Source organism: Neomonachus schauinslandi, chromosome 13 (assembly GCF_002201575.2).
Source record: "Neomonachus schauinslandi chromosome 13, ASM220157v2, whole genome shotgun sequence".
Classification (NCBI taxonomy): Eukaryota; Metazoa; Chordata; class Mammalia; order Carnivora; family Phocidae; genus Neomonachus; species Neomonachus schauinslandi.
In genome coordinates this window covers 41,000,926-41,019,437 of record NC_058415.1, presented here as the reverse complement: position 1 = coordinate 41,019,437, position 18,512 = coordinate 41,000,926, and the positions used below count along the sequence as shown (strand labels likewise).

The window sequence follows — 18,512 nt, the reverse complement described above, 5'->3', positions numbered from 1 at the left end:
ACTTCTGCAATTGTATTTTTCCCAATCTGTGTACTTTTTAAACATGTTATTCTTACAATTATGTAGACTATAAGATCCAGGTGTCTCACCCATCTTCTGTATTGCTCTATCCCCACAGTGAAGAATTACCTTGGGACGTAAGATCATATTAGGTAATTTTTTCAGCAAATACAGAACATTACAAAAAGCTAGGAAAACAAAGGGAAAAAATCACTTTTTTATTACCCTAATGCCACTGTAATTTTTGTATTTTCTAATTTATATGAAAAGGATGTTCTTTTTTCCTTTTATGGTTGGATGGTAAAGACATTTCATTATATTTTACTAGAAGATACATTAAATTTGTCTTTAAGTAAAAATTTATTGCTTCCTGTTATCTGGTTAGGAGAGTATGGTTAAAAGACAGCTAATAATGATTCCCAAAAAAAACACTTTCCATTGCTGTATTCTCTAAAATAGGGTAACTGAAGAAGACAAAAGTAAGAAAAAGGGGCAAGAAGAAAAACAACCTAAAAAGCAGCTTAAAAAGGATGAAGACGGCCAGAAGGAAGAAGATAAACCAAGAAAAGAGCCAGACAAAAAGGAAGGGAAGAAAGAAGTTGAATCCAAAAGAAAAAATTTAGCTAAAACAGGGGTCACATCAACCTCTGATTCTGAAGAGGAAGGAGATGATCAAGAAAGTGAAAAGGTACAGTGTTTATCAAGTAAAATATTTGTTCTTTTTTAGTTGCCTATGTAGTTCTTATTTTTTACCTAGTAAGCTTTCAGTATCTCATAGTATGAGTGTGATTAAAAGTAAAACTGAATTTCTCTACCTTTGTAACCTTGAACTAGCTGTTTTAAAAAGCATATTTGAAACTTTATTGGACATTGTAAATCTGTCACCTTTTCACAATTATAATGTGGAAATCAAATGTTATATAATAAACTTCCAATAACCCACCTATCTAGAAAAGTAGAAATTAAGCCAAATGGACTGTGACCAGTGAAAACAGATATAAAAGAGATGCATTTATACATTTTTATTATTTACTACAATGAAATTCTTAGCATTCTTCAGGCCTATTTTAGTGTACATTTATCAGTGGTATTTTATTTGAATGCCACAGTTGTTTAGGAATTTGATTAAAGCTATACATCTTTTTATATAGAGAAACACAAGTATAGTGTATAGCCTTGGAGATCTACAGACCCAGGTCATGTATCTTTGTTTTTTTTCTTATTTCTTAATACTTTCTTTAGAAGCCAAAATTTTTAATTGGATAGCTTGAGCAATGTACTTGTCAGTAACAGGTACTTGTCAGTAAACAAACAGGTCAGAACCATAGTATAGAGAACCACAGCACAGCTGGCAAATAGCCTGACATACTTTTTTTTTTTTTTTTTAAGATTTTATTTTATTTATTTGAGACAGAGAGAATGAGAGACAGAGAGCATGAGAGAGGGAGGAGGGTCAGAGGGAGAAGCAGACTCCCTGCCGAGCAGAGAGCCCGATGCGGGACTCGATCCCGGGACTCCAGGATTATGACCTGAGCCGAAGGCAGTCGCTTAACCAACTGAGCCACCCAGGCGCCCTAAGATTTTATTTATTTGCAAGAGAGAGAATGAGAGACAGAGAGCATGAGAGGGAGGGGAGGGTCAGAGGGAGAAGCAGACTCCCTGCTGAGCAGGGAGCCCGATGTGGGACTCGATCCCGGGACTCCAGGATCATGACCTGAGCCGAAGGCAGTCGCTTAACCGACGGAGCCACCCAGGCGCCCAGCCTGACATACTTTCATTCCCCGAGTCATCGAGGGCAAGTTCAGACAGCAACATGTATAATTCTGAGATTTTTTAAGTATTGGTTGCTTTTTTTCCTCCCAAGATTGTAATCCTAGAAGCACTTGTCCCTGACTTGATAGTTAACTAAATTCATCCTAATTCTCAAAACAGAAGAGAAAAGGTGGAAGGAACTTTCAAAATCCTCATAGAAGGAATATGCTGAAAGGCCAGCATGAGAAAGAAGCAGCAGATAGAAAACGCAAGCAAGAGGAACAGATGGAAACTGAGCAGTAAGTATTTTTTTATTCTAAATTTTTATTTCCTTTTTAAACTAGCATGAAATTTTTAAATGACAGAATCTCATTTTCCGGACCATATGAAGCCTTTTAGAGAAGTGACTTTTCCCAGGTGTTAGAAAAAAAATCTTCATTATATGATGATAATCATGTTTTAGGCTTCATTCTTTGCTGAGTAAGAGGATGAAATTCACTGAGGTAATCACTCTGAATTATTTTTAATTTAAACTGAAAGTGCAGATAGGATTTAACTGTTAGTGGCTTTGCTGAAAATGTCCTCATCCTCTACTATTCACTTGTTAAGTATTAAATACAGAAGAGTGGTGATAATATGTTGGTGGAGAATTAAATATCCGTATTTGTCACATACCACCAGCAGGCCACTCCCAAAAGACCAGCAAAAATAATAGCACAGTTGTAAACCCAAGAAGGCCAGTAAATCTAAAGGCTGACGGGGTTTGCATTAGGTGTGTGTAATATAAATCAAGTTCAAAGTTGATTTAAGTTTTGATACCTGGAGACAATATATACAGACCATGGGGAATTTCTTTCCCCTTCAGTTTTATTCAATAAAGTAGTTTTATTAGAAGGAAAACGCACTGGCGATGATTACACTTCATGTGCTTATTACATTTGTTTTCCTAGTTATCTCGAGACTGTCACTTCCGAATTCTTTCTTTGAAAAGCGTTTTGTGAAGCATCTTGCATTATTCTGACTAAACTTGGTGTTTTTTTTTTTATTAATGGAGGTGATTTTAAACACATGCTGTAGGTCACTAAGACAAACTTAATGATAAGTAGTGAATTCGTTAAGTAATTTTGTACTTTTTCTTTATAAAATACATTTGTAAGCCAAAAGTCTCTCTACAAGTATAGCATTTGACTATTCTGCTTTCTTAGTTGTTTGGAGGAGGATTATATAAGCAGTTTCATCTGCTTGAGGGGAGTAATTTAAAAATTGATCTAAAGATCAAAAATGTTACTCCCTCTATTCTGTTAGACTTCTGACCATTTCTGTAAATTAAAGTTATTTTTTGTTACCTATCCTTTCCTATCCTTTCACTGAAAAGTTGTTGGACTGTTTGTTGTTTTTAACTTTATTGTGCTCCCCAAATTAGGATATAAAATTAGTCAGTAAATCTAGCCCCAACCCTTCTTCAGTATCTCAAAGTTACCTTTGTGTTTCAGTTTCTTTTTGAATGTCCTCCGAATGTAACTTTCTCAAATTCTAATACTTGTGTTTTCTTTCCTTCTCCTGTTATTACAAAACTTTGTACTTGGACAGTTTTGCTCTGTAAAGCATTTCAGATGCAGCTTGTGTGAAATGCATTATGCAAAATAAAGTTTATTGTATTGTATTCCCAGCCAAACAACATGTAATCTACAGTAATAAAAAATATATCTCATTTTGGGCTCAAAGCATTAATCCAGTTACTGAAAAGAGAATACAAGTGGAGCAAACAAGAGATGAAGATCTTGAGACAGACTCATTGGACTGAATTTCCCCCTCCCCCCCCCTTGATGGAAGAATGTTGCAGATTCTAAATTGAGGACTTCATTAATGGCATTATTACTGTGTTATGATTGTTAAAAAAAAAAAAATTCCTGTAAGGTACACACTACATACTAAGGTCGGCCATCATTCCTGTTAAAGTTTTTTTTACCAAGCTTAAGATGAAGCTTTGTGTTTGAAAGTTAGAAGATGGTGGTTGTACATTATTTCATTTAGAAAATATAAAAATTCATTTTGTTTTGAAGCTAGGTGTTAAACTGGAATAGCTCTTATACCCCAGAGAATGGGGCAGTTGTGCCCTTCCCTTGACATTCCTTTGTTGTTTAATTCTTTAGACTCTTAATAATTGTTTTTTTTAATCTTGAGAGATTAAACAGTAGACTTGTTAAGAAAACAAAAATGAAACTGTAACCAAAATTTTAAAATAAAGCTTTTTTAAAAAAAAAAAACCTGATTTTTAGATATTGTTTTGTTCTTGTCTATTTCAATTGGTTTATAATAGGGCCCGAACTCAAAGCCAAGGTACTAGAAATTAAGAACTCATTTTTAAATGGTTATTTTTGTGATTTGCAGTAAAATGCTACCTTTTCTTTTGTGAAATGGTATGTAAATGTCAGTGAATGTCATTTAAGTTTGATATATTAGCCAAAAAAACCCATTTTAATACAATAGTATCATCTTTGAACAGTCTGTTTAACCTAGAAACTTAACCCCTCCAATTATCTACCCTTTTGGAGATGTGGGAAAAATTAGTGTTTTTGACACGCTACTTCTAAAAATAATTGTGATGTAGAACTCATGAAATGTTTATAGGCATTCTCTTTCCCACTGTGGTCTGCTTGTCCACTGACCCTGAAATTGGGTCTTTAAACTAACACTATGTACTGTTGGAAAAAAATTTCACCATGACAAGTGTTAAAATTATTTGTGATGCCACTGAAAAATTAATTTTAGCATGTTAATTTTTACATGTGTTTTAGTAATTAATACTAATGCTGTGGCATTCCAGAGTTCTTTGAATTATAGTCAATTCCTTATGACCTAGGCTATTGATTTTCTATCTTAAAAAAATTTTTAGCTTTTACCTAAGGGATTGTGGGCATTTGGTAATCAGTCACAAAGTTCCAATGTTTTGAAATATTTGTGTTAACATTTGATAGGCAGAATAAAGATGAAGGAAAGAAGCCAGAAGTTAAGAAAGTGGAGAAGAAGCGAGGTTAGTTATTTCATTTTCTAAGATGTTTAATAGGAAATTATACCCTTAATTTTTCATGTATAGGTTTTAAAATCAGTCATTTTATGTTCTTAAATCCTACAAAAGTGCTTTTTCAAATCCCTGATGAATTCTGTATACATTATATTTTGATTAGGTGCATTTGCTAAGGACTCAGGCTAGTTTTATTGCTCATTATCTAACGGTCACATTTTTGTAACATTGCCAAAAGCTAGATATTTTCCCATTTTTGACAAATCTCATGGTTTCAGATAAGAGTTTCTATTTCTGGTCACATGTGTAAGTAAGGTAAAACAGCTGTTTAAGGATTGGAATAGAGGGGTTTATTAACTGGATACAGACTGCTTAGTTTAGAAACTTATGTAGCTAAATGATTTTTTTCTTCAAATGATGAATGTTGTTTTCCTAAATACTTAAAATGGCAAATAACTTCTTGGTGAACTAGGCAGATTATGAAGAACATTTTTAAAAATTCAAATCTTGTCATTGTGCTTTGCCTATTAGATTTATATAGAAATACTGGTTTTGGAAAAATTATTTACTGTGTTTTAAATTTTAATTTATAGAAACATCAATGGATTCTCGACTTCAAAGGATACATGCTGAAATTAAAAATTCACTCAAAATTGATAATCTTGTAAGTCTTTAAATACCTCGTTTAAAAATATAGTACTCCTTTTATAGCTTCATATTTTTTTCTCATGTTTTATAAGTATGTGTAAATTTAAGAAAAATGCGACTATTACTGGTTCTTTTGTACTGCCTTGTTTTGAGATTTTAAAAGTAATCTTTAGGACTAGATCATATAGGGTGTGGTGATTAACAGCTATGAAATTACTGTCTTGTCATGAAGGATGTGAACAGATGTATTGAGGCCTTGGATGAACTTGCTTCACTTCAGGTCACAATGCAGCAAGCTCAGAAGCACACAGAAATGATTACAACACTGAAAAAAGTAAGTGATCCAGAGTCGTGCAGAGTGTGAAAATTTCCTCATCAACAGTTCATTGAGAAGTACCATTTTACAAATCAGTGAAGAAAACAATTGTGAGTGTCTATTTTGTTTTCTCAGATACGGCGATTCAAAGTTAGCCAGGTTATCATGGAAAAGTCTACAATGCTGTATAACAAGTTTAAGAATATGTTTTTGGTTGGTGAAGGAGATTCTGTGATCACACAAGTGCTGAATAAATCTCTTGCCGAACAAAGACAGCATGAGGAAGCAAATAAAACCAAAGATCAAGGGAAGAAAGGGCCAAACAAAAAGCTAGAAAAAGAACAAACAGGTATGTGATGATAAGTTGTTTGCTGGGACTGCTTTTAAAAAATGGCTTTGATGTGTGATTTCATTAATACCTTATCTAAGGTTTCATAAAGCACTTAGAAAAACAGAAGCTAAGGTTGAGCATTTCTGTTTAAATCAGTTATAATCAAGCTTAAATTAGTTGCTGTTCTCTTTTCACTTAAATTAGGAATAATTTCTGACAATAGTAGACAAGAAAGGAACTTCCCGTGTTCCCATCACTCAGCTCCTGCATTTATCAGTAAATGATCGTTGCTCTTTTTTACCCTTATCAGGTTTCTCTGTGAAGCAAATTCCAGATACGCTATTTCAACCACAAATGTTAGGATGTATCTGTGATGGATTCTTAAATAGAACATAGTGCCATTCATTATCGGCTCCCCCAATTCCAATTTATTAAATGTCTTTAGGAGTTGGAGATTTTATTTATTAGGGAATGATGATCTAGGTCTCCTTAGGGATTTCTTAGAAATAGGATTTACAGGGATGCCCTCCTTATTTACTTAGGTAGGACACAAAATCGTGTTAAGAATCGTACTTTTGACACTTCGTTGTAAAATACCGAGGAAAGATATAAAAATGTGCATCATTGGGCGCCTGGGTGGCTCAGACGGTTAAGCGTCTGCCTTCGGCTCAGGTCATGATCCCAGGGTCCTGGGATCGAGTCCCGCATCGGGCTCCCTGCTCCTTGGGAGCCTGCTTCTCCCTCTGCTTCTCTCTCTCTCTCTCTCTGTCTCTCATGAATAAATAAATAAAATCTTAAAAAAAGGGCGCCTGGGTGGCTCAGTTGGTTAAGCGACTGCCTTCGGCTCAGGTCATGATCCTGGAGTCCCGGGATCGGGTCCCGCATCGGGCTCCCTGCTCTGCAGGGAGCCTGCTTCTCCCTCTGACCCTCCCCCCTCTCATGTGCTCTCTGTCTCTCTCATTCTCTCTGTCTCAGATAAATAAAAAAAAAAAAAAAATCTTTAAAAAAAAAATCTTAAAAAAAAAAATGTGCATCATAGTAAAATTTTATAAGAAAGGGAATGACCAGATTAAAAGGCCCCCCCCACCCCCGCTTTTGGTGCCTGGGTGGCTTGGTTGAATGTCCAACTGTTGATTTCGGCTCAGGTCATGATCTCAAGATTGTGAGATGGAGCACGGTGTCTACTTGAGATCCTCTCTTCTCCTTTGGCCCTCCCCCCCTGCTTGTACACACATACTGTCTAAAATAAATGAAATCTTTAAAAAGCCCCCCTCTCTTGTACCCATATATAGTAACCCTGCTATTTAGTGTGCCTCAGCTACCCAAAAGATTACAGTGTAATTTCAAATAAGGTCTATTAAGTATTAGAAACTTTAGGGCCAGGTTTTATTTTTTATTTTGGCTCTTTAGAGGACATCTTAAAGTACTAGAAGCTCTAACAGTTTTTCCATTGGAACCTTTTTAAAGGTTCAAAGACTCTAAATGGAGGCTCCGATGCTCAAGACAGTAATCAACCACAACATAATGGAGACAGCAGTGAAGAAAGCAAAGACAACCACGAGGCCAGCAGTAAGAAAAAGTGAGGACGTGTTTTAATGGGTCATGTATATTTTTAATTTTTAAGTCACATTGCTGTTCCAAGGTTATTTATATAGGATTGTATTTTGATCACTCAATTCCTGAACTCAGGAAGCAAGATACAAATAAAAAAGGCAAAAAACTTTATAATTTACATTTAACTTGCCTGTACTCAAAGGGAATAGAGCTAGATAGTAGGAATCCAGTTTAAAGTAACTATTCATCTTTGGACATCTTTCACTGATAACAACTTTAATAGTGATTTACATTCATACTTTCTTGCATTGTGACTGGGTAATACAAAAATAAGATCTAGAATCACAGGCTGTTTTGTATTATAGCCTCTAAACTAGTTATTGGACTGTAGTTATCCTAGTCTTGGTTTGTTCTGCTGCATGTTTGAAGGACTTGGAATCAAGCATCCCTTCTAATTCTGAAATTCAGGGAAATCTTATCTGTGTCTATGTCATCGACCCTCTCCTTATTAAGGTTATTGTAATATGTTGGTATCACAGATATAACCTTTTCATGTTTTTTATTTAAAGCTGGAAATGATGGAAAGGGCCTGAGCCATGATGCTTCCCTGAGTTAATTTGCTTGATCTGAATATTACTTTAGGAAGAAGATACAACACGGAAAATTAAATTTTGAACAAAAAGTCAAGATTTTTTAAAATAATTTGATGATCATCAAATTATTTTAAAAATAAAAACAATGCACGGATTTAATGTGTTCTCTGACCCCCACGAAGGAGAAAAGCCCCTAATCCCACTTGACACACCTTTCTTTCCTTCCTTTAGGCCATCCAGTGAAGAGAGAGAGCCTGAAATATCTCTGAAGGATTCTACACTAGATAATTAGGTTGACATACCTGGAATATAAAGAACATTTGAAGAGTTTGTAATGGTTTTCATTTGAAATATTTAGACTGCTGAAAGTTTTAAATTTTTATAAGCATAGGTTTTGATGTTGAAAACTTGTTTTGAGGGAGAAAAATCCCTTTATATTTGTTTAAAAGTAATTAAACATTATTGCTAATTGTACTTGTGCAGTATTAACAGCTACACTATTCAGTAAATGTGAGGGAAAACCCATTTAGGAAATGTTAAACTCCTTTTCCAGACATTTGGTTGTAGCATAATTTCAATTAGTGTGTGTATGTTAATGTGTAATAGTAGAAAAAAGTTACATTTTTAAAACTGCTACTTGTATAAACCTTTCCTCTTTTCCCAAATACTGTGGGTTTTGTGCATAGTTTTTACAGACCTTGGATTTACCAGACTGTCTTTTCACTGTTTGTGGGTTTTGTAGAAGTTACGCATTTTTATGGTAGATAAAATGTTACTTCTATACAAGTACTCACTCCTTTTATCAAAAGTTAATTTTAATTTCACAGTCTACATTGTGCTACATCATCCTGCTGCTTTGTAACAAACAATTTGTGGTCTGTTTGCCTTTTGTATGACAACTAGAGATATCCAACTGACAATTTCTACAAGGTACAAAACTCATGCTAACTTTTGAAGGTAACTTAGTTTTATGGCGGGGAAGTCAGTGAGGTCACGTGACTTCTACAGCAAGCAGAAGGGGGTATGTTTAGGAATGAATCTGGCTTTAGGGTTCAGCCATCTGAGATCCTTTACAGGCACTAGTAGCTGAAACTAAAAAATGATAAAAGTTTATTTTTGAGAACTGTCTCACGTTTCTGAATTTTTAAAAAGTCACACATTAAGGAAGTCACTAAGTATTTTTTTAATTGGGAAAAAAAATTCCATGATTCTTATGCAGTAAATAGTAGAAGTAAATGCTATATAAGAAAAACTAACCTATTTGAAAACATGGCTCTATCAGAAGGGGATTCTTAGAGATCCTCCATGTGACAGAATTGTAAGTAGAAAATATATGTTGCTCCGAGGCAGTTAAAGTAAAGGAGTACTTTGGTAGTCTGTATATTCATATATATGGACTAAATCAGGGTAAGCCAAGGTTAACAAAATTTAAGGGTAACTTAACAGATAGCATTTTTAAGATATTTTGATTATTAGGTCAGTTGGTGGTTTCAGTAGCTAAAAGACTTCTCATGTTTTGAAAATATGAATACGGAGAACAGGCTTAATACCAGTGTTTGCATGTGACATGCATTGTATGTTCTGACCTCTCAGATAATGGTTTTCATCTATAAATGAATAGTTTGAATCATTTCAGTAATTGGAGTTTTGCTTTTTGAGAGGTCTTACAATGGAACTGGGACCTACTGTTTTGAGGGAACTATTGATACTACATTTTATCTGATCCTTAATACAATTTAAATTTGGACAGACTTATTCTAGTTAAGCCATAAGTGTCAACATTGTAAACTTGTTTTGATTAAAGGATTTTTCTATCAAACTCTACTAGTAAATTAATTCTTTGCTATTTACAAAAGTGTTTTTGGAATTCTGGATTTGCTTCCAAGGGAGTAATTTCTTGGTTAGCTTGGTATAGAGATTGTGTTGTCTGGGGAGATAGATAGGGTAACTAAATATAGTAAGCTAAAAATGTTATTTTATTCTATAACCCAACACAGCAATATAGTTTACTAGGAAACCACAAATATTCAACTTCAGGAGATACATATAGCAGCATTCTGATAATTTATGTATGGTTTTTTTGGGCTGGCCTTGCTCAAAACAGTTGATTAATATAGTGTGAAGATATAACTGCCCTTCCATTTTCTGTTGGGTCATAAGCTGATTCACAGGTAACTACCACTCTCCGAACTCTTAAGTCATAAATACTAAACTTTCAGGAGCATTTGCTCCATTTTAATTGCGTATTTGATCAAAACTCCACTGCTGAACAAGTCACTAAGATAATTTAAACGAAATAGCAAAAGAGAAGATATATAAACCACCTATTTTGTGCTATTTAAACCTACTGGCCAACATTTAAGAGTAAGCTATGGCCGGCCCTGCAGAATGAATTGTTGGAAGCTTTCTTAGCTGCTCTGGAGATTGCAGAGGTGTCATCTGAACTGGAGAAACTGTATCAACAACTTGATCTTAATTAAACCTTCTATTACATGCTGCAGTTTCAACTAGGATGATCTTTTTTACCCAGTTTTTGCTGATACACTGTAGTGTACTGGCACACACTTACCTGATTGAAGATGTCCGGTCAGGAGGAGGTCTGCCCACTAATCCTATATAAAAGCAAAGGCTTACAAGGCTCTGTGAGGGCTTCACTAACAAACACCTTATTTGGTCCCATTGGTCAGAGAAAGGATGATCTATTGGAAATAGCAAACCCATAATTACAAACCTTAAGAAATGAAGTTGCTATATAGGTAGAAATGTTTTCATATTTGTGCTATGGAATTCTCTAACCTTAGAGATAATAAAGACATCATGATTTGATTAGGAGAAGGTAAAATTATCCTTACCAGGATACCAAAGGCTGAAAAAGATACCTAAAGAAACAGGTATTGCTTTTCTAAATAGTGCTTTTTGTGCATGTTCATCCATTATTATATCAAAATCTCATTTCTAACTACAGAGGATGCTGATTTATAAGTTCATTACCATATTTGCTTTTCTTCATTAGATAAAATGACATATAATTTAGGTCATGTTTAATATCAAAATTTATAGCTATAAAATACTTAATTCAAGACCTCTTTTAGGCCTGTTTTAAACTTGGAAGGTCTTTTGACCTGAATTTGGTGGGACACCTGTATAACTGATAAACATGGGCAAAATTTCTGGGAGTGGCTAGGTCGGTCAGTCTTCCTCTAGATTTCACAAGAGGAACTGATAACACAAAGACATTTGAGCCTTTGTAACTTTGCTGGAAAAGTTACCCTCAAGAACCAGAAGGATGAGATTCTTAATAAATGATAAAATAAGGGACGCCTGGGTGGCTCAGTCGGTTAAGCGTCTGCCTTTGGCTTAGATCATGATCCCAGGGCCCTGAGATCGAGTCCCGCATCGGGCTCCTTGCTCAGCGGGGAGCCTGTGCTTCTCCCTGTTCCTGCCGTTCCCCCTGCTTGTGCGTGCTGACAAATCAAATCTTTAAATTAAAAAAAAAAAAAATTTTCACTAGCAGTAATGTTTTAATTGACAGTCTTCTTTGTCCACTAAAATGAATTGATCACACGTGGACTAATGCTTTTGTTAGGACAGTACAGTGCATGTTTTGGAATTTGCTCTTTTGAGAATATGAAATGAAAATGAATCAAAGTAAACACCTAAACATATTACACTATATATTAACTAAGTAGAATTTAAGTAATTTGGAGAGAAAAAAAGAACAAACAGACCCTTGCATACTAATGCAAGACCTACAAGGAATACAGTTTAAAAATAAAGGAAGCAGGGGGTGCCTGGGTGGCTCCGTCAGTTGAGTGTCCAACTCTTGATTTTGGCTCAGGTCATGATCAGGTCATGGGACTGCATTCTGTGTTGGAATCAGAGTCTGCTTGGGATTCTCTCCCTCTGCCCCTCTCCCCACACGCTCACTCGCTCTCTAAATAAAAAAAAAAAAATCTTTTAAAAAGCAGAAATACATTTTTACCTGTAGAACTTACAGGAATTGGGTAAACGTGGTTTTCTAGCAGAATTTTTAATCTGTTCAATTTAGCATCATTGGAAACATGAAAGTAGAAATTTAGACAGTAACATAAGCCAGCCAGGGGAGACACCTCTTCTTTTTACTGATCCTCTGGTGTATTTATTGAATCAGTGAATGAGACCATCACTACACATACCAGAAACAGGTGCTTGTCCTCAGCACACCAATCAACTTAACTGGATATGTCATCTAAGTCCATAAAATATTTCACTGCCAATCTTTTAAACATACAGGCTTAAAGGCTTCATCAGTTTTTGATTTGTATGGTAAATGTCTGTTCTTAGCCATCCAGGGAATGTGGAACTCAGCTGAATTTAAGTAAATAACCTAGGAGAGAGAAAGTGGAATTTAAATAATGACACATTTAAAAGGAGCTATTTTACAGCATTCTTAAAGTCTTAAAACTAAATTTTCCACCAAAAAAGATTTTGGTAAAACATTTCAATATAGATAGCTGTAATTTTCTGTGATGATCTAGACCTTGGAATTCATCTAAGGTGTCCTTTTGCCCAGAATGAGAAGTGAATAAACTAAGAGTTGTCAGGGTGAGGGAGCTGGAGGAATGGAAGAGTTGGGCCAGAAAAACTCTTGTTTTTGCATATAGAATACTGGGTATTATTGTGCAAGAATGAGTGAACCAGAGCTAGCAATCCACACGATCTTGACTTCCCATGTCCCAGTGGTCGTATTACATAAAATGTTATTTTTTTTTCTTTTTAAGATTTTATTTTTAAGTAATCTCTACACCCAGTGTGGGGCTCAAACTTAAAACCCTGAGATCAATAGTTGCATCCTCTACCAACTGAGCCAGCCAGGTGCCCCAAATTTATTTTCTTAATCATAATATTAAACTGAAAAAGTTCTCATCAAGAAATGAAGCTTCAATTTAAACATTACTTTTGTGAAGGTATGAGTATATACTGAAGATCTTTTTACAATTCATTATTCATGCAGTGAGTCTCATTAAAATGATTAGAATGCTTGCTAGTTTCTACCAAAAACAAAACCTAGTATTACAAAAGAGCCCACCGTGGGATCAGATTACAGAATAGCTATTCTTAATACTGTATTTGTTAAATCTACTTTTATTCTTCTCCCTCATTTTTATCACAGATACTTAAATAAGGATCTTTACCTTGGAAGCCTCATGGTACAAGGTATAGCTCTCACATTCTTCAAGGAATTTTCAAAATACTTCCACCACTTGATGTATGATTAACTGAATTTTTCTAACTATAGATTAGCAAAAAGTACTCTGGACACAGAATGATTAGGCAAGCCACAGACTGGCTAAAAACCAGAATACTTGAATCTGACAGGATTTGTATTCAAAAAAATATAAAGTACTCCTACAACTTAGTATGATAAACACACTTAAAAATGGGCAAACACACTAAATAAAAACCCTATTTTGAAATAAGTACTAAAAGATTTCTAAACACAAGTTACTTTATAAGAAAACCTGTGATTTAAAAAAAAAAAAGAAAACCTGTGATGTGAACTTTTGCAGGGGTGTGGGTAACTAGCTGATTATTTCAGGTGGATCCTGTTCCTCAGTGGTATGTTCTGGAAATAAAGTAACCATCCAAGAGGACAGTTACTTCACAAAGTACATTTTTTGTTATTATTAGTTAAAGGTTCCAGGATCAACATAAGGATAAGCAAGGAATTCTCCTAGTTTGTTGCCTTCTGAATCATAGTGGAGCATCCGAAAGCAAACATCACAAAAGAAACATGGGTCCTCTGGTGCAAAACTGTCATTGTTCGTCACCCATCTGTAATTAAAAAAAAGACGTACATCATTACAATCAACTTTCTCAAGCTTTAATGTGTTAATGACCTGTAGTAATGTGTAAACATAACATTCCCACTATTGTCTTACCATCCTATCAATATACCGTAATCCTTTATACAATTTTGTGTGTGTATATAGATAGATACAGACATATCACTACCAATACTCTGCAGGGCAAAAGGGCAACTAACAGAAACCCTGCAGAATGCTGTTTCTCTGAAAGACTTCTTAAAGGTAAGTAGAGAAAAATGTAAATCCATACGTGAAAGCATTCTGCACTTTTGATATGACTTACCTATCCTCTAAGTAACTGTTAAAATGTAATAGGCCATCTTGAAAAACCATAATATTATTAGATGCTACAGACCTGATGAACTTTTGTGTAACTTATCTTTTTAACTGGTAAATTAGTCCTGGCTAATTTGAAAACTCCAGGTGTTTTATCTAGAATTCAGGATAAAATGTTATAGAGCGTATACAAATGGGAATATGGGCAACAATCAACTGATACTTTTGTTTTTTGGCCTGAGATGTTACTGGTTTCGGGAAGATCAAAGACTGGTTTTCAGTCTATTTGAATCTGCATCTCATGGTCTATTTTAACATTCCCTGATTTCCAGTTTGATAACTGATTTATCATGTTTTCCTACTTACCATTTAGAAAAGCCTATGGGGGGGCGGGGAGAACCCCCCCCCCTCAAAATCTGATAAACAATTATTCTCTTTTCCTTTGAATTTTTTGACTCTGATCCACAGTTAAACTGTGTGAAGTATCACATAAAGTAAAAAATTTTATGGAACTGTATTCTGACCTCATTATACATATATTGAACGCTGTGTTATTTTTACATGGAGGAGCCGTGGATGAAGCTGATTTTGTAAAGCTGCAGAGAAAAAGATGACATGGCTCCCTGATGACACTAAGTATTGACTCATCCAAAGTCTGACCCAGTTCTGGACTTCCACTATATAGAATTCATTTCCTTACTGTTTAAATGTAACCTACTTTGCAGCACTTAACTACTAGATAAAACCATTTCTATTATTTATACCCCCAAAGTTTAAGTTCTCAGATTCAAATCAAAATAGGAAACACTGAAATACCAAAAATAGAAAGTATTTAACTATTGAAAACCAGTAATTCTTGAAGAAAGAAATACGTATCACTTACCTGGCTGTGTACATTTTACAAACAAAACATTTTCTGGTCCACAGCCAATGCTTCTTGATAAGAAGGGGATAAAGTGTCCTATCCAAGCAGTCATCACAATGCGCAAGCCTTTTGTACATGAGACGTAAACGAAGATATTAAAATGCAAATTGTTAAAAAAATGCAAATTGTGGTCTGTAAAATATATCTGTACCTCAACATTAAGAACATAGTAGGTATATTTTTCAGTTTTTTCCTTATGAAAGACTTAGGTATAAAATCACTTGTTACACTAGGTCTGACCTGTGTTCTACAAAAACACTCCTAAAGATCATTTGGGATTAAACAATGTTTTCTTTCCTATGAAACTTCCCAAAGCATTTTATGGTAATGTGTTCTGTGACTCTCTAAGAGGGAGATCTGTGTACAGCAGATCTTGAATGTATTCCATCAGAGAGTCCTTGCTTTACTCAACACTTAATACCTTCTTATGAAACATAGTTTGAGCAACAATAGTTTGAGCAACTATTTTATCTATTTGGTTATGGCTCTTGTTTACCATCCTCTTTATTAAAATCTAAATCGTACTCCTGGTATAATGTGAACTGATAGAGGACTCCAGTTTTAGCTGTCAGAATTCGTAAATTGTAAATGGAAGTCAGTCTCTCCTATGCGACTGATCAGCTGACTGGGTGTGAGTAAATTCCTTAACCATGCTGGACCTTAGATTCTTCATCCAAAAAATGAAGGGACTACACCAGAGTGTTCTAAAGGTCCATGACCATTTTAAAATCTGATTCTTTTTGTCCTTTAGAAAGAAAGGGTGGCAATATATCAACTTCGTTATCAGAAAATGATTAATAAAACTTGTAAGCTTACCAACTATTACTAGTTTTTTTTAAAGATTTTATTTATTTATTTGACAGACAGCGAGAGCAGGAACACAAGCAGGGGGAGTGGAGAGGGAGAAGCAGGCTTCCCGCATGCGGGGCTCGATCCCAGGACCCTGGAATCCCGACCTGAGCTGAAGGCAGACGCTTAACGACTGAGCCACCCAGGCGCCCCAACTTACCAACTATCAGACTATGGAATGGCACTGAATGATTAAGTCCACCTAGAAGATAAAAATGACTTGTAGTCTAGGGGTGCCTGGGTGGCTCAGTAGATTCAGCGTCTGCCTTCGGCTCAGGTCGTGATCCCAGGGTCCTGGGATCAAGCCCTGCTGAGCAGGGAGCCTGCTTCTCCCTCTGCCTCTGCCCCTCCCCCCTGCTCATGTGCCCGCTCTCTCTCTCTCTCAAATAAGTAAAATCTTTTGTAAAAAATGACTTGTAGGGCGCCTGGGTGGCTCAGTTGGTTGGGCGACTGCCTTCGGCTCAGGTCATGATCCTGGAGTCCCGGGATCGAGTCCCACATCGGGCTCCCTGCTCAGCAGGGGGTCTGCTTCTCCCTCTGCCCTCTTCCCTCTCGTGCTCTCTGTTTCTCATTCTCTCTCTCTCAAATAAATAAATAAAATCTTAAAAAAAAAAAAAAATGACTTGTAGTCCAAATTACATTTAAAAATTCTTTAAAGGGCGCCCGCCTGATTCAGGCAGTAGAACATGTGACTCTTGGTCTCGGGGGTTGTGGGTTCAAGCCCCACACTGGGTGTAGGGACTGCTTAAAAATAAAATCTTTTAAAAAGTGAAACTAAAAAATCTTTTTAAAAAGCTAAAACTAAAAATTCCTTAGGAACATCCCACGCTGCAAATGTTTAATAAGCGTCGTTTTCCCATGTTGCCTTGAGTTTAAGGACTGACACTGCAGTATAGTAAGAAATGTTAAACTAAAATCAGAGGAAAGTGGTTTGTCTTCCATCTTACGCTAATTCTCAGGCACGTTCCCCTCAGGGAAAGAGCAGGCAGAATAGCTTATATAAAATTATCAAAGAAATATATCTAATTTTAAGTCCTACAAAACTGGGGTTTATGAGCTCTCCTGACCCCCTGGCCCTTTGCTTCAGCAAATCTTCCCTAAGGGCCACTGTTTCGCGTACTTAACTGTTTCTTTTAAATTTACCTCCTCAAGGGGCGCCTGGGTGGCTCAGTTGGTTAAGCGACTGCCTTCGGCTCAGGTCATGATCCTGGAGTCCCGGGATCGAGTCCCGCATCGGGCTCCCTGCTCAGCAGGGAGTCTGCTTCTCCCTCTGACCCTCCCCCCTCTCATTGCTCTCTCTCTCAAATAAATAAATAAAATCTTTAAATAAATAAGTAAATAAATAAATTTACCTCCTCAACATCTGTCTACAGAACCAAAATAACTTTGATTAAATATTTAATGTTTACATGATGCCAAATTAATATTACTACTTACACCTCAACTCCACAACTGACTGCAGATTCCTTTTACTGTGTAACACATGGTTTTCTAGCTACGAGCCAGAGGCTGCCAGCTAACGACTTCTCTCAGGTTTGCATCTGCTTAGGTTGCAGTGTGTACCTGTTGCTAATTTAGTTCTGTACTTCCCGACAGAATGAGAAGCATGCTCTCCGAGTGTTTATGCACCAGCGGGACGCCTGGCAGCAGTTCTAGACATCTTCCTCAGTTCTCTGCTGTGCTCCCGTCTCGGGACGAACTGCCTAGATGGCCATCATGCTGGGATTTCCCTTTATCAGCATTCTCTCTCCTGCTTTGCAGTCATGGTTTTTTTTCTTTTTTTTTTTTTTAAGATTTTACTTATTTGTCAGAGAAAGAGAGCACAAGCAGGGACAGCAGTTGGCAGAGGGAGAAGCAGACTCCCTTGTAAGCAAGGAACCCGACTCAGGGCTCAATCCCAGGACCCTGGGATCATGACCTGAGCCAAAGGCAGACGCTTAACCGACTGAGCCACCCAGGCGCCCCTGCATTCATGTTTTTCTATTTCAAGGTTTCCTAAGCAGTAAGTGTGAAGTCCTTCCTCGGGAAACCTCCTGAGAATAAGTGCATGCCAGGCAGAATTTTGGAGACTGGTCACTAAGATCCAAGAAAAGTGGAGGCAGGGACTTTCCGAAGGCATCAGTTCCTACTACTGGTATAATAAAAAGCCTGGGTGTATCACTACTCCATAAAAAAAAAAAAAACCATAAAAATGGTCTCTCGGAATTAAAGCAGGGATGGAATAGGGCTTATTCCTATATATTGACCCTTCACAAATTGAGATTTCCTAAATAAGGAAGAGCCTTATGAGAAAGACACACAAGCTATACAAAATTGTAACAAAATCTCATTTTAAACTAGTCCTTCTCACTTTATACTTGATGAAAGCATTAAGACTTCACATTTGTCAAATACTAG

General features: G+C 36.2%; 2 protein-coding genes across 7 annotated transcripts in view; one reads left to right on the top strand and one right to left on the bottom strand.

Annotated features, from left to right (window-relative positions):
- The window catches only part of PSIP1 (PC4 and SFRS1 interacting protein 1), a 41,164-nt gene extending 31,126 nt beyond the window's left edge, over positions 1-10,038 (top strand). The window contains exons 9-16 of one of the 3 annotated variants that reach the window (XM_021682450.1): positions 460-688; positions 1,933-2,051; positions 4,731-4,786; positions 5,371-5,441; positions 5,658-5,759; positions 5,877-6,090; positions 7,540-7,651; positions 8,451-10,038. In XM_021682450.1, the coding sequence (XP_021538125.1) occupies positions 460-688; positions 1,933-2,051; positions 4,731-4,786; positions 5,371-5,441; positions 5,658-5,759; positions 5,877-6,090; positions 7,540-7,651; positions 8,451-8,511 (964 nt within the window). In that variant the 3' untranslated portion in view covers positions 8,512-10,038. Of the gene's footprint in view, positions 1-459; positions 689-1,932; positions 2,052-3,342; positions 3,371-3,422; positions 3,983-4,730; positions 4,787-5,370; positions 5,442-5,657; positions 5,760-5,876; positions 6,091-7,539; positions 7,652-8,450 lie in introns of those variants that run through there. The other 2 variants (XM_021682451.1, XM_021682452.1) reach the window with 2 other exon arrangements.
- A 3,303-nt stretch (positions 10,039-13,341) lies between these two features.
- SNAPC3 (small nuclear RNA activating complex polypeptide 3) overlaps positions 13,342-18,512 on the bottom strand; it is a 43,185-nt gene continuing 38,014 nt past the window's right edge. For 3 of the 4 annotated variants that reach the window (XM_044920573.1, XM_044920574.1, XM_044920575.1), the window contains exons 7-8: positions 15,225-15,332; positions 13,353-14,033 (exon numbers count right to left, since the gene is read on the bottom strand). In XM_044920573.1, coding sequence (XP_044776508.1) covers positions 13,886-14,033; positions 15,225-15,332 — 256 coding nt within the window. In that variant the 3' untranslated portion in view covers positions 13,353-13,885. Of the gene's footprint in view, positions 14,034-15,224; positions 15,333-18,512 lie in introns of all 4 variants that reach the window. The other variant, XM_021682417.1, reaches the window with a different exon arrangement.